At 41.0% G+C, this 14,526-nt stretch overlaps 1 protein-coding gene across 2 annotated transcripts in view; it reads right to left on the bottom strand.

Moving 5' to 3' along the window:
* The window catches only part of LOC109936491 (calponin-2), a 34,564-nt gene that overhangs the window by 3,017 nt on the left and 17,021 nt on the right, over positions 1-14,526 (bottom strand). For both annotated transcript variants that reach the window (XM_048614230.1, XM_020535109.2), the window contains exons 2-6: positions 7,011-7,132; positions 2,812-2,878; positions 2,264-2,401; positions 1,257-1,373; positions 657-803 (exon numbers count right to left, since the gene is read on the bottom strand). In XM_048614230.1, the coding sequence (XP_048470187.1) occupies positions 657-803; positions 1,257-1,373; positions 2,264-2,401; positions 2,812-2,878; positions 7,011-7,075 (534 nt within the window). In that variant the 5' untranslated portion in view covers positions 7,076-7,132. The remainder of the gene's footprint in view (positions 1-656; positions 804-1,256; positions 1,374-2,263; positions 2,402-2,811; positions 2,879-7,010; positions 7,133-14,526) is intronic.

Raw genomic sequence — 14,526 nt, 5'->3', positions numbered from 1 at the left:
GAAAGAAGGAAAGAAGGAAAGAAGGAAAGAAGGAAAGAAGGAAAGAAAGATTCAGGACATGCAGGAGAAAAAAGATTTGCATTTTTGCTGTGGGGACTGTGGGAGGAAACTGGAGCACCCAGAGGAAACCCACGCATAACACAGGGAGAACATGCAAACTCCACACAGAGTTGCCCAAGGTTGGAATTGAACCCGGGTCCTCGGTGCTGCGAGGCAGCAATGCTAACCACTGAGCCACCATCCACCCTCTTAAATAACAGTTACGAAACAGCAAGGAAGGGCATCTATTTTAGTTTTTAACCTTAAATTAGCATCACTATCTAGAAAACATGAGCAATTCCCATCTCTGAATACTGACATGTGGTTTATGTTTAGGGAGGAAGAATGGGGCTTCGATCAGAAGTTTCATCTGAAAGCTGACATCCCACAGTTCAGCACTCCTACACTGCAATGCAGTGTCAGCCTAGATTCGATGCAAAAGGCTCTGAAGTGGCTTAACAACCTTCTGATTCAAGTAGAAATGCAATCCCTGAACTACATGCAACTTTATAGGACTGATCTGTGCACACATTAACAGTGAAAATTGTAATTTGGCTCTCGTTTTGATGGTTAAATTAAAATGTGGCCTTGACAGTAGAAACAAACAAATGACAAACCTGACTTGCTCCTTTGTTGGTCCCCATCTGTAAACTAATAGTAGACTGGTCCATGGAAGCAGGGATTTGGGACCGTGGATCATAAAGGTGTCGCCTGGTACCGTAGGCACTCATTCCAGTCTGGCTGGCACATTTATTAGTCCCCATCTGAGGAACAGAGACAAAAAATAATGAATACACAGTGTCTAGATTTAGAGACAGCTAAGCAGAGATAGAGACCATTTACAAAATCTTGCAACACACTTCAAAATTTTCTTTCCACTGAAGGCTCTGGTTCTGGACGGATCAAGTTTCCTCCACTTCCCCAGCCCGTGGCCATCATCCACATGCAATCCTTGGTGGCAGGTGTCAAGGTTTTCAACTTCAAAAGCATCATGACCAAAGTCCAAGCCTATCCTCACCCAATGTTCCTGCGTGCGAATTTTCCAGCAGGGATTACTGAACAGCAACTGGGAGCAAGAGCATATCCTGAAATCCTCTGTTCTCAGTGCCCTAGGGTCATGCTGAGATCTACCAGGACAACCAGAGGCCTTACAGCTTGGTATGGTTCAGATATATACTGCCATCAGGAATCTGAGCTTAAAAGTCAAATATGAATACCTGAAGTCCAATGACACATTGTCCAGCATTCAAGGTTTCTTGGTCAAAACAGCGCTGTTGCTTGTCGGCATATTTGACACCAATATCAACTCCAGCATTCACCCCCTTTGTTTTTGCCTAGGATGATAGGGAATTGAATAGGTTTTTAAAAACTCCAAGTAAACATTACAGCCATTTGGCCCATTCCACATCTAAATAAGCTCCACACTCACGTAGCATAACCCTACCATTTTACATTACAGATTCACCTCTCACCGTATGGTTGAAATTAAATTGCACCCCTACTGGTGATAGAAATCTCCACGCCAACCAAAAGAATCATCTGTAACTGAACGTGCCCTTCATATGACAGCTTCTGAACTCTGATGTTTCAATTTCCAGGGATAAACTGTGTACTAAAAACTTCTATTAACAATGTTCTTCCCCAGTATCTCAATTGGAAGATGCAGATCCCAATTTTAAATGACGCTACCGAGTTCTTACCTTGGTCTGTGCGAGTAAAATGAACAGTGAGGGGCAAGATTGACTATTTAGAAGGTCACAACAGCCAAATCAATAATCTTATGAAGGACAAGTGGATTCAACATGTGTGGAAACCATCACAAGAACTAAGTCAGCATCACATGGAGAAAACTGAAGATGAAAACAATGCACAAGATAGACAAAATTTATGAAGTAACCTTCCAGGGCAGTCTTCAATTCTTCTCTACACCAAGATTCCTGCAATTATATTAACTCTGTTTACATAGCCCAATGTTGTTGAGATTAAGGTAGGAGAGAATGAAGAGGGAGAGGACAGGATAAGGAGAGCGAGAGGGAGGAACTGAATTAAAAGATTGACTACTTAAAAGTAGGTGGACTGACAATGAGAGAAATAAAGTCAAATCTGCCAGATCTTCTGGGCCACAGACTGTGAATTGAGGATCGCAACATGTTAAAGCTGTGACATAGTGGAAACAGTCATCAACTTAAAGATCGCCTTTATCTGGTGTTAGCCTGGTACTTACCATCCCTGCTAGGGCTAGCAGTGCTGTCTGTACCTGGGTCATGTTCCCATTCTCAAAAAGGTCATTTGCCTCAAATGTGTCGTGTGGCTTGATACCATAATTCTGCATTGCTTTGATAAAATTGGACAAATTCTCCAGCTGTTCAAAACAAGGACAGATAAATTTTTAACATGAAAGAACTTGAATGCATTTTTCATGTTCTAGCCTCAGGTCTTGCTTTCCTGGTTTATTGTTCAGTCCTGAACAATAAACTTCATTATAAACTCCTTTGCAAACTCCATTTAAAAGGTATTCTATCCCTCAATGGAGGTTACACGCCTTAACCAACACCTCATTAGAACAAAGATTTCCCTTCAGACCTCATCCCATTTATACCCAGACCCCTCTAGCTCCTCTGTTCTGATGTCCATATGTCCTTTCTATAACACTAACCCTACCCAAATTTCCTTAATATCTAAAGAGGCTGGAAATTTCCAGGAAGCATGTTATCAAAAATTTTTGGATCACTTTGTCCTCCAACTATCAAAGGCACTGGTGTAATATTTTACCTGATGCCAGTTTAAAGCTGAGCGGTTGATTTTCTTCACACAGTTGGGCATGATTTTGTTCATCAGCCTAATCAGGTGGAGAGAAGGGAAAAGAAAATTACCTGGTTACAGAACATTTTAATGTTTGGGATAAAAATACAAATCAGGACCACTGACCTACATCTACTGAAAAGTTAAAGTTTATTTTGTTCCAAAGAATACACTGGTTTGCAGATCTCTCAGCATGCTCAGAGTCGGAAGATTATTAGAATAAGCTTTACTGTAGGATGAACATTCAATGCATTGCTGAGGGAATATACTGCTTCGTTGGAGGTGCTGCCTTTCAGATGAGTTGTCAAAGCAATTGGCTTCATCTACTGTCTCAAGTGGACATAAAAGTTCACAGCACTGTTCAACCAACAGCTGATCTGTCTTCCTCAAAACCCTCCCGCAGCAGGGGGATGCAAGTGCAGCATGACCTCTCTGCAGAAATTGAAACATTAACTGTTACTCACTTCACATACGGAGTTCTTGCAACACTGTTTGTACTGATCTCCAGCATCCAGAAGATTGGGTTACTTTGGTAGTTTATTATATTAGGGATATGAGGTTAGTTGGAATAAATCTGAAATTTGATGAAAATTGTTACAAAGGAAGAATGGTTTGGGTTGGAAGAAAGGAAAGAGACAGTTCAATTAAAAAACGGTTAATGAGAAAAATGAGGCAGATGGCTGTAACAAAAATCTACTCTCCACGTTCAGGGGGCGCAAAGACCCATTGTATCAAGTATCCAGCCTTGTGGCTTGCATGGCTCAGTCACACACCAGGCAATCTCACTCAGACACTCCTCACTGTCAATCTAACATACTGTATATATTGGGACATATAAAGGAGGGCTCAGCACAGACCCTGGAAACTATGAATCACAATGTTATTGTACTGTGGACAGTACTGAACCCATGCCCCATGGTGTACACAGTCTCACACCAGAACCACCCAACAACCCCAGGTTACACGATACTGCGTTTTCATCACCATATTATGAGGTTTACATGTGAAGCAGTTCAATTCTGTCTAATTGTACGAGAGAGGTTCTGAAGGGGTTAAAAATTCATGTTTTACAATGATTCCACCTGTTGTAATGGTGCACACGTTCAGTGGGTGGCTGTGATCCGAACAGATGCTGAAGTGCCACAATTCAACTCAGTGCCCCCTCCCTGACTAGGAAAGGGGGAGGGGGGAAAATATCATCCACGTTCCGAGTGCTCTTTCTAATCACGTGTCCTGTTCAGTATTCAGTTCAGAGCAGGACCAGGATCAGATACAGTGCTTCTACAATTGAAGAGCTCTCGAAAGTCAACTTTGATTCAGGCAAAAATCACTTCCAATGAACTAAGGCAACCAGCCACCCAGGTAGAAGGGACCTGGTGAGTTAAAGGCTGTCCTGCTTTTTTGTCTGCTCCTGTAGAGAGGTGCCTGACTTCACTCAGCTCTGCCTACAGTGATATAACCAAAACCAGGAACTCAGTCTGGGGCTCAATCTTCCTCATCCAAGGATTCTCCAGCATCGTAGTTGACAGGGCCATTGACCAGGTCCAACCCATCTCCCACACTTCAGTCCTCACAACCTGCCTTCGCTCCCACATCAGCGATAGGGTCACCCTTGTCCTTACCTACCATCCCACCAACATCCACATCCAGAGGACCATTAGCCAACATTTCCACCACCAGACACATATTCCCCTCCCTTGTCAGCCTTCCACAGTACCTCTTAGTAGAGGCTCAGTAACACTAACACTGCCTCTCAAGGTCCAATGCATCAGAGGTCCAGACATATCAGGATATTAGCCGTAGGCTCATTCTTTTAACAGAAAGCTACTCCATTTTTTAAAAATTCATTCATGGGATGAGGGGGATCGATGTCCAGGTAGCATTTATTTCCCATCCCTAATTGTCCAGAGGGCGGTTCAGAGTCAACCACATTGCCGTGGGTGTGGAATCACATGTAGGCCAGGCCAGGTAAGGATTGCAGTTTTCTTCCCTAAAGGACATTAGTGAACCAGATGGGTTTTTCCGACAATTGACAATGGCATTAGACTCTTGATTCCATTGTTTAAAAAAAAAATCAAATTCAAATTCCACCATCTGCTGTGGCAGGATTCAAACTGGATTAACAGTCTAGCAATAATACCACTAGGCCATCACCTCCCCTAAAGGCATTTTCTGCAAACTTGGTCAAAATATGAAACATGTTAAAGATTTGAGTTTCACTTGACAAAGCTTACAAGATATTTTAGAATCATAGAATAGAATCACTACCATAACAAAAGCAGCCATTTGGCCCAAGTCTGCATTGACCCTACAAACAGCATCCTGTCCAGCCCCCTACCTTATCTCCGATGGTGGGTTAATGCACGCAAACCAAAATGATGGACTCTGTTAACTGTAAGGATCTCAATAATAATGAGCTTCAGACAACTTAATACAGCTTCGAACAAGTACAGGCAGAACTGTCCTTAACTTGGCAAACTAACTCAGAAACCACAACAGGGCTGGTGTGGGAATATCTGGTGGACAAACCAGATATTGGGGTTGGAAGTGATTTGCAATATCAGCATAGTACAGAACAAGTTCTGATCTGTATCTCACACCCTTGGGGCACAATTTAATTCTTTTTTTAATTCAGTCACGGGGATGGGGGTGACACTGGTTAGGCCAGCATTTATTGACCATTGGTCCAGACTGTCTGGAGTTATATTTAAGCCAGACCAGGTAAGGATGGCAATTTCCTTCTCTAGAGAACCAGTTGGGTTTTTCCAACAATCGACAATGGATTCGTGGTCATCATTAGATTCTTAGTTCCAGATTTTTTTTAATATTGAATTTAGCTTCCATCAAGTTACATGGTGGGATTCTAACCCTGATCCCCAGGTCATGACCTAGACAGTACTCTGGATTAATACTCTAGTGATAACATCACGAGGCCATAGCCCGCGTATGACCTGAAGTGCAAGCTGCTGGTAGAGTCCTAAAGAGGAAAAACATTTGAAATCCAGTCCTCACATCTGTTGATCAAATAAAAAAAAAAGATACGTAGAGAGGTTTCTCTGTTAACTTCAGCTTGTTTTATCTGCATCATAATCTCACAACAAAAATGTACTAAATCAATCATTAGAACAATGGGGTGACAGAAATTAATTGACTGGCTAAGTGAGCAAGGAAATGGCATGTTGTTATAAGATCATAAGGAGTATGCCATTCGTCTCCTCGAGCTGGTTCTGCTATTCAATAGGATCATGGCTGATCTGTCACTCCTCACATCCACCTTCCTACCCTTTCCCTCTAACCCTTGATTCCACTACTGATCAAGAACCTGTCTATCTCAGCCTTAAATACACACAAGGACTCTGTCCCCACAGCTCTGTGACAAGGAGATGCAAAGAGACTCAACACTCAGAAATTCCCCCTTACCAGTCTCAAATTTGAACCCCTTAATCCTGAGACTACGCCTTCTGGTCCTAGACTCTCCTAAGTAGAGAAACATCTTCTCAGCATTCACCCTGTCAAGCCCCTTGAGTCCTATATGTTTCAACGAGAACAGGTCTCATTCCTCTAAATTTCAGTGAATGCAGCCCCAATTTATTTAACCTTTGCTCACAAGACAATCCCTCCGTATCAGGAATCATCCTTCTCTGAAATACTTGCATTGAAATAATATGTTTCCTTCAATAAGGGGACCAAAGCTGCTTACAGTACTCTAGACATGGTCTCACCAACACCTTGTACAGTTGGCAACAAGGCTTCCCTACTCATACTCCAACTCCCTTGAGTTATGGGCCAACATTTCATTAGCCTTCCCGATTACCTGCCACACCCATGTGCTAGCATTGTGCATTTCATGCACAAGTCCCTCACGTTACAGTTTTCTGCATTTTATAGCTTTTTTGTTCTCCCTTCAAAAATGAACAACTTCACATTTTCCCACATTATACTCCATTTGCCAACCTTTTGCCCATTTGCTTAACCCGATTGTAATCTTCTTGCAACTTGCCTTTCCACCTATTTACAAGTGACAACTCGATCAAAATGTCAGCCTACTCCAAATTATATTGCAGCAATTAATCTTACTGTATCTCATTAGTCCTGTGCCAAACAAATTAATATTTTGCCAATTTCTAACTTACTGACAAATCAAAGTGGGGAAAGGGCATTGTACTCACTCGCAAAGGATTACACCGTCCTTCAGGCCTTTCTGAAAGTTGTCCCCAATCTGCTTCCCAGTCATCCCCTCGATCCAGAGTCGCAGATCTTCCTCCTTCTGAAGATCATATTTCTGAGCAATCTGCAGGAAAACAGAACACCAAACAAACAATCAGATGGACTTTATTGTTATATAAAAAAACATTTGTTCTTTTAATGGTGTGGTTGCCTGTGGAAAGCACAAACAAAACACATTCTCCTTGCAATGTCTACTTTTAGATAAAGCAGTGGCTAAAAGGGAACTCAAGAGTTCTTGGCATCCCAGAAGGAGCCTGAGTCAGCAGTTAAAAAGGTGAGCATTATTATAGCAATGGAGCATCCCTAACAAACATTTGATAGTCCTCCAGCCGCAGTCACTTTGTGAAGGAAGTTCTTCGGTCTGCCCGAAATGTGTTGGTCTTCCAGAGCAAGGAGTTGACCTCAACCAAGCGTTGGAATGTGCCAGTCTACAAAGCTCCAGGACTACGTGCCAAGGGATGCACTAAAATTTGGGGCTGCTGCCGCCAAGGCGCAGTGGGGAAAGACCACTGTCTGAGGTCTTCCTGAAGTCAAGTGGGAGTCCGTCCAGTTACTGGGCCTTCTGGAGCCTCAAATGCATATAAATATAGTCTGATTCAAGTAAGAGATGCCTTTGATTTGTTTGCTTAGAGTCAAACTCCAATGTCGGTGTTTCCTTTATGTGCTCACAGTACAGTAGCACAAAAGTATCTTGATGAATAAATTATATTTTGAAATAAAAATCCATAACCCATTGTAGTTTAGTACATACTTAGAGCATCAGAAACATACAAGATCAGTGCAATACTTGTGGGACGAGCTGAGAAGATGGTATTGTGATGAGCTTTTAATCTCTTCACGAATATTAAAACAAAACAGAGGATCATTCTATCCCTACCCTGTAAAAGGCCTTGAGCAATGCATAAAAATTCACTACTAGCCCAGAGCAACATAAAAGCCACAATACTCAGACATGAAACTTCCATCTCACATCAGCCTCTCCAATCTCCCTGACGTAACACGTATTACATACCCGTTGGAAATTTATATTAAAACATGTACATCATTCCAATTTCAGGTCAATGGTAAATTGTGCTCCTTATTAAGACGAAGTAAAAGCGTATATCTTAAAACACTTGCAAGAACACTACAATGAAGTTTCCCAATTACCCAGAAAAATTAGTGAATAATGATTTTTAATTCTGGGGAAAAAAAAAGAATAATTAACCAATGACTGATGTTTGAAATTTAAAGAAATGTTCTAAGAACATATATATAGCTTTTAGTTATTTTTAAACAATATATTATTAGAAATAGTCTGAAAAAAACGTTGAAACCACCAAAAGACACGCTGACTTAATTTGTTACTCCATAGCTTTAAATTGAGGGGTGATAGATATAGGACAGATGTCAGAAGTAGGTTCTTTACTCAGATTAATAAGGGCGTGGAATGCCCTGCCTGCAAAAGTAGTAGACTCGCCAACTTTAAGGGCATTTAAATGGTCATTGGATAAATATATGGATGATAATGGAATAGTTTAGGTTAGATGGGCTTCAGATTGTTGCGCCGACCTGTGAAACCATCGAGGGCCGAAGGGCCTGTATTGCACTGTAATGTTCTATGTTCTATGTTTCCTGTAACTGCTTTAATTCTGCAGTTACCTGGATTTAAACGGTTTTCATTTAATAAAATCCCACAAGTACTTAAAATCAATTTGAATCAAAATATCCCTGTTAATTGCACCACTGCTTTTAGGGCTCAACCAGACAGGAGGTTAACTAGAAGTCAGCATCTGGGGTTGGCGTCTATGTAAGTTATATATAAAAAAAGTCACAATTTCAACCTTCATCTACAGGTACAGCACCACAAATCTGGCACCCTCAGGATTAAGGCCCTGCTGCATTTTGAATCTTTCCAGATTTCAGGTCAAGGGTTTGGGCCAAGGCTAGTTCAAGTCAAGCCAAGCCAAGCTTGAGGTCAAAAGGTCACACAGCACAGAAGGGTAAAGCCAGTATTCTATTTTGGATAGAGACTGTACCAATGCAATGTCTAGCTAAATTATCTAGGTAAATACTTCATCCTTTGATTTCATTCAATTAATAGTGGATGTGAAAGTAGTGCCCAGTTTTTGGGTAGCCCTGTTTGACATACTCTTCCCTGCATCACTGATTTTTAAAAAAAAAATGCAAAATCCAAAATCCAACAATTTAAAGTTTTCCTTTCTACAACACAGCTGCATTTTTGAGTAAACCCTCTAAGAGGATGTCGTGCAGCAGGTTGAAACCAACTTTTCAGGAACTGAGACAATCTGGTATAACACATCCAACAAGATCATTAAAAATACAGAAGTTCCTTTCTCAGAATAAATTGATTAAATTAAGACAATTATGAAGTTGCCAACTGGTTGGGAAGTCCAACTTCATGCAGAAAAATAACAATTCCAAGAGATTAAAAATTACTAAATGGCTTAATGTAGGGTTTTGCACAAAGTGTTTTGTGGGCAAAAGGGAACACTTCCACCTTAACTTCGACACTGATCTTATTTGTACAACTGGACATATGCACCAAGTTATAGGGCAAGGATTTAAACTTGCTATGAGTCTACCATCAGGCCCCATTGTGATCATTTAGATGCACATTTATCTAGTAAGACAGCAATGTCCAAGTCATTTTTCTTTATTCTTTCGTGGCATACGGGTATCACTGCCAAAGCCAGCATTTATCATCCATCCCTAATTGTCCCTGAATGGAGTGGCTCGCCAGGCCACGTATCAGGAGGGCAGAACAGTAACCTACTATTTCAGTCATAGTGAAAATGGACCGTCTTATGTATAACTTTCATCATTGGTCTTTGACAGAATAAAAAGAAATTGAAATGTTTAAAAAAAAGGCTGACCTAAAATAACTACTGTCAGCTGGCAAGCTAAGGCAATCCACATGGAATGTATGAAACCAGCTGCATCAGAATTACCATTTTAATCAAGAAGCACTGAAACTCTGGCGTCAAGAAATTTGCAGTGATCGTTTTACTTACTCTTGCACGATAGCTCCACAAATTGAGAGATAAAAGGTTGCCTATCCAGCATGAAATGAAATAGATACCAAAATCTACAAGGGAACTTTATATCAACAGTAGCCTTTGAGCAGAAAGGGAGAGCAAATGAGAGAGCAAAACAGACTGATAATAGCAAGGATACTGCTTGAGAAGGAAAAAGAGCTTGCACAGAAACTAGGTCATGAAAACCAATTTAGAGTATCTGGATATCTGCAGCTTCATCATCAGAGGCAACAAGTCAGCAGCTAAACAGTTGGACTTAGGCAACTCAAACACTGTCTATAGCCTTTAAACTGCAAATGCCTTTACCTTCCTGTCTGCATTAGATACCCCAATCCCTTCTTTGTCAGCTCATTACCTGCGTCAATGCATGTGTTTGATGGTGTATTTTCTTATTTCTCCTCAGATTTCATTGGTAATAAAACACCAGTCCCTTTTATTTGAGAGAACCTCAGAATTGGCTATCCCTTATTTTTAAACTGGTTTAATTGCAGGTAGAGATAATTTTTAAAATTGTTGCAAATGACTGAGAAAGAGGCACTAAAAAGAGAAGCCAATCAGCTCTTCTAGTCATAACGGTGCTTCTGGATTTCTAGTCCAGTGATATCACTACTTCCCATATATGGGACTAAGTTAGATCAGGGACATCCCAACTTTGATCCTTGTTTGAGCAGTGAGTTGCCTGCTTGCAGCCATAGTACAGAGTACATGCTACAACTGACCTTGGTATTGTGGAGTTACCACAAACGCCACTTGCCCCAATGGATGGGCAACAGCAGAATTAGGCCCAGCCGAGACTACCCCACCGAGATCAATAAGCCAACTTGTAGGTAGTCATGTCCCTACATCTGGGCCAGAAGATCTGGGTTCAAAGTCCCACCTGCTCCAGACGTGTGTCATAACATGGTTGACCAGATTGAAAATATCTACAGGTATACAATCAATGGCCATCTCAAGGATATAATCAGAAGTTGCTTGGGGCCCATGGAACTGTAATCCTTCAGGAGGCATTACCAACAAGGAATGGAAGGGATGTATTCATAGTTGATATGTTGGCAATTTTCATGTTCTCATGAATTCAGAATGAAGCATCAGGATGTGAAGGTTTCTCATTATCAGAATTATACCTGCCCTTTTTCTGGGACTGTAGATCTCATCTTTTACCTGACCACTGCTCTACTGATGTTCATCAGTTGCCAAAATTCAGTCAAGCTGACAAAACAGCATTCAGTAACCTTCAAGAGATGGTTACTGAAATTAACAAGGAATGTTTCAAATTTTAACAAGAATTGTTCCCTATTAAAACATTAAAATGTAATAGCTGCCTTGCTACATTAAAATGAGGTAATCTTTCCAAACAGATTAAAATCAGCAGATAGTGGTCATTACACCATCTAGTTCCATTTTATTGCAAAACAAAACTGATGAACTATCCAGGAACTGATTTTGCAATCAGCATTCCTAATTTGTAGTGCTTGTTATTACACTGCTAAGTGCCACGAATGCTGACTAAGATGGTGGTGTTTCTTTTAAGTTCTGAAAAGGTATGGTTAAATCAATGATCTCTGCTTGAAGACATACCGTTATGATCTTGTTGCCATGGTGAGTGGGGAAGTGGGAAGAATGGGAACAGAATAGACAGGACCTGGGGAAGTTTGGAAAAAAAACAAGGAGTCAGAGATGGGCCTTACTAGTGAAAATAAGATCCTTGAAGTTTGGACAGAGTAGAAGGATTTTCAATTTTGACCGAGAAGGGAGTCTGTTGGAGAGCGGACGGTCAATTTTCATGTGGAAGACATGTAGCATCACAGGAACAAGTTTGCAGTTCACAATGAAAAAGGGCTGTAAGGCAGATTGATTGCATTAATTAGTTCATGTAGAAGTACTTTTCTTTGAATTTGGTGTATTAGTTGGCACTTAAATTCATGTTTAGCTTGATGTTTCTTCATGAAAAGTCTGAAAAATCTTGCCCTTTTATTCTTCCAGTCATTTTCGGAAAATTAATCTCTTTTTAAAAGTCTTTTTCTCCAAGAGGATTGTAACAGTAGCTAAATAATCTCCATGCCCTATTCTGCAGTCAATATACTCATCAAAACTCCACACTTGGGAGTACAGCATTGGAGGAATTACTGTTAGAGTTGAATAGTTCATCCACAGCAGTTGCTCCCCAGCTGGCTTACAAAGATGTGGAAACTAGCTTGTAGTAAATTGCTTCATTGTCGGCCAGTGTGCGCTGAAGAACTCGGGCGGCATGGTGGCTAGCACCGCTGCCTCGCAGTGCCGGGGACCCGGGTTCGATCCCACCCTTGGGTGACTGTGTGGAGTTTACACATTCTGCGTGTCTGCATGGGTTTCCTCCGGGTGCTCCAGTTTCCTCCCACAGTCCAAAAGATGTGCAGGTTCGGTGGATTGGCCATGCTAAATTGCCCATAGTGTAGATTATGCAGGTTATAGGGGGATGGGTCTGGGTGGGCTGCTCGGAGTGTTGGTGTGGACTTGTTGGGCCGAAAGGCCTGTTTCCACACTGTAGGGATTCTATGATCTGATCTATGAACTTCCAGCCTGCTAACTGTCAAAAAGATACTGCTACAACTACCAATTCACTATTTCCACAGGAACTCCCAATGTACCACCTCGATTTCTCATCCTAAGAATTCCCATCGTTCCAAGCATCTCTGAAATCCTCCAATCTCCCTTACCTGGAAGGACAGGAGTAGTAAGTGCATGAAAATCCCACCATTTCCAAGTTTCAGACACTTGGACTTTGAATTGCAGTTCCTTCTGATCACCCGAAATCCCAAACACACACACCCTCATAGCACAGTATAAAGTGACCGTCACTGCGTAGACTGCCTTTTTAAAGTCAACTTGAGATAAATAAATGCTTCTGAAAATTAATTCAATTGGGCGAGTGAGTAGGTAGCATTGCTGAGACAGAGATGAAAACAAAAAGTGAAAATAAATCATACTTTTTACACAAAAACAGAATGAAACTCCCATTTCCTTCATCCCTGGCCCCATCTATTTTGGCTGTTTAAGATACTGTGCTGCTGGGCAACCTCAGAACATAAAATCTCCATTTTTTGCCCTCTGAGTCCCTGCTAAGCATGAAAACAGTTCTAAACAACGTGGAGTGATCAGCAACCTAAATAAACACACTTCAATTTCCCAGGACAACAGTACTGGTGACAAAGCACCAGTAAAAGGTGTGCACTAGGTCTCAAGCACAAGCCAGTGTCTACGCAAGAACTGTAAAAGTTAAAGGGATGGAATGAAAGCTGAGCCAATTCAAGCTATGACTTTCAGAAAAGATTTGAGCAAAAAGGTAAACTTGGCAAAAAAGTTTAAAGCCTGTGCATCAAACAAAAATGTAGATAACTTGAAAGAATTAACAGAACTGACAAAAGCTTGAAATAAACAACCAAGATTTAAGAATCTGCAACAGCACTTTAAATGCTAGAGTATAGCAGGCTACAGACCAAACGCAGGCAAATGGGATTAGTATAGTTTGATGTTTGTTGATCAGCACAGAAAGGCCTGTTTCTTTGTTTAATGACTATTACACCAGCCCCAAATAAAGCCCCTCAGCCACTGTGGAACTTTCATACACACCGAAAATGATATGTACAGACATTGCAACACAGTCAGATAAAGCACTGAAGCACCCCCTCACTCCTTTGGAGCGACTATTGTAGCTACTTATTCCCTCTTCAGCCACACCTCCAGAATAGCTCCTTTGAAAGGGCTGATATTGCAATTTCCGAGCTATGTGCTATGATAAACGGGCCAAACAATTAAAGATATTGCTCATGGATACCAAAAGGAGACTCATGGCAGATCTCCACTGTCCAGCTCCTCTCCCTGCTCTTTAATTATGTCCATATTACCTGAATCAATACTGGAAAGAATGCATTTCTTCACATTCTGGCTGCATTATGTGATGAGGAATTAGTTTATGCTGTGTAGTGACAGCCTAAACCCAAGGATGAACAGTGAAATCCTAATCACAAGACTCTCCAGTCTCTCAGTTTGATACTTTGTTTTCAGCAATACTCAAGTTCAAATTCTACTACCAAAATTGACTTTTAATAATGGCTAGCCTCTGTTAAAATAGAAGGTCAGAAATCACAACACCAGGTTATAGTCCAACAGATTTAATTGAAAACAGAAGCTTTTGGCGTCCTACTCCTCCTTCAGGTGTTTAGAGAGAGGTAGTATCAGACACAATTTATAATTAAAAGATCAAAGGGTCACATCTCCTCTTCTTTACACTGATAAAAGCTTTAGTTTTCTCAGGACTGTGACTTGAAAGGAATTCAGGGATTTACATATATCAATTAAAACCTTCTAACTGATTAAAGATTTAACAGCATCTTGGGTTTGTTTGGTGCATCCTTGTAAGTGGTGTGACCCTTTGATATTT

Source organism: Rhincodon typus, chromosome 29, assembly GCF_021869965.1.
Source record: "Rhincodon typus isolate 14 chromosome 29, sRhiTyp1.1, whole genome shotgun sequence".
Taxonomy (NCBI): Eukaryota; Metazoa; Chordata; class Chondrichthyes; order Orectolobiformes; family Rhincodontidae; genus Rhincodon; species Rhincodon typus.
The sequence above is the reverse complement of the archived record's forward strand: the minus strand, read 5'-3'. Positions and strand labels throughout refer to the sequence as shown.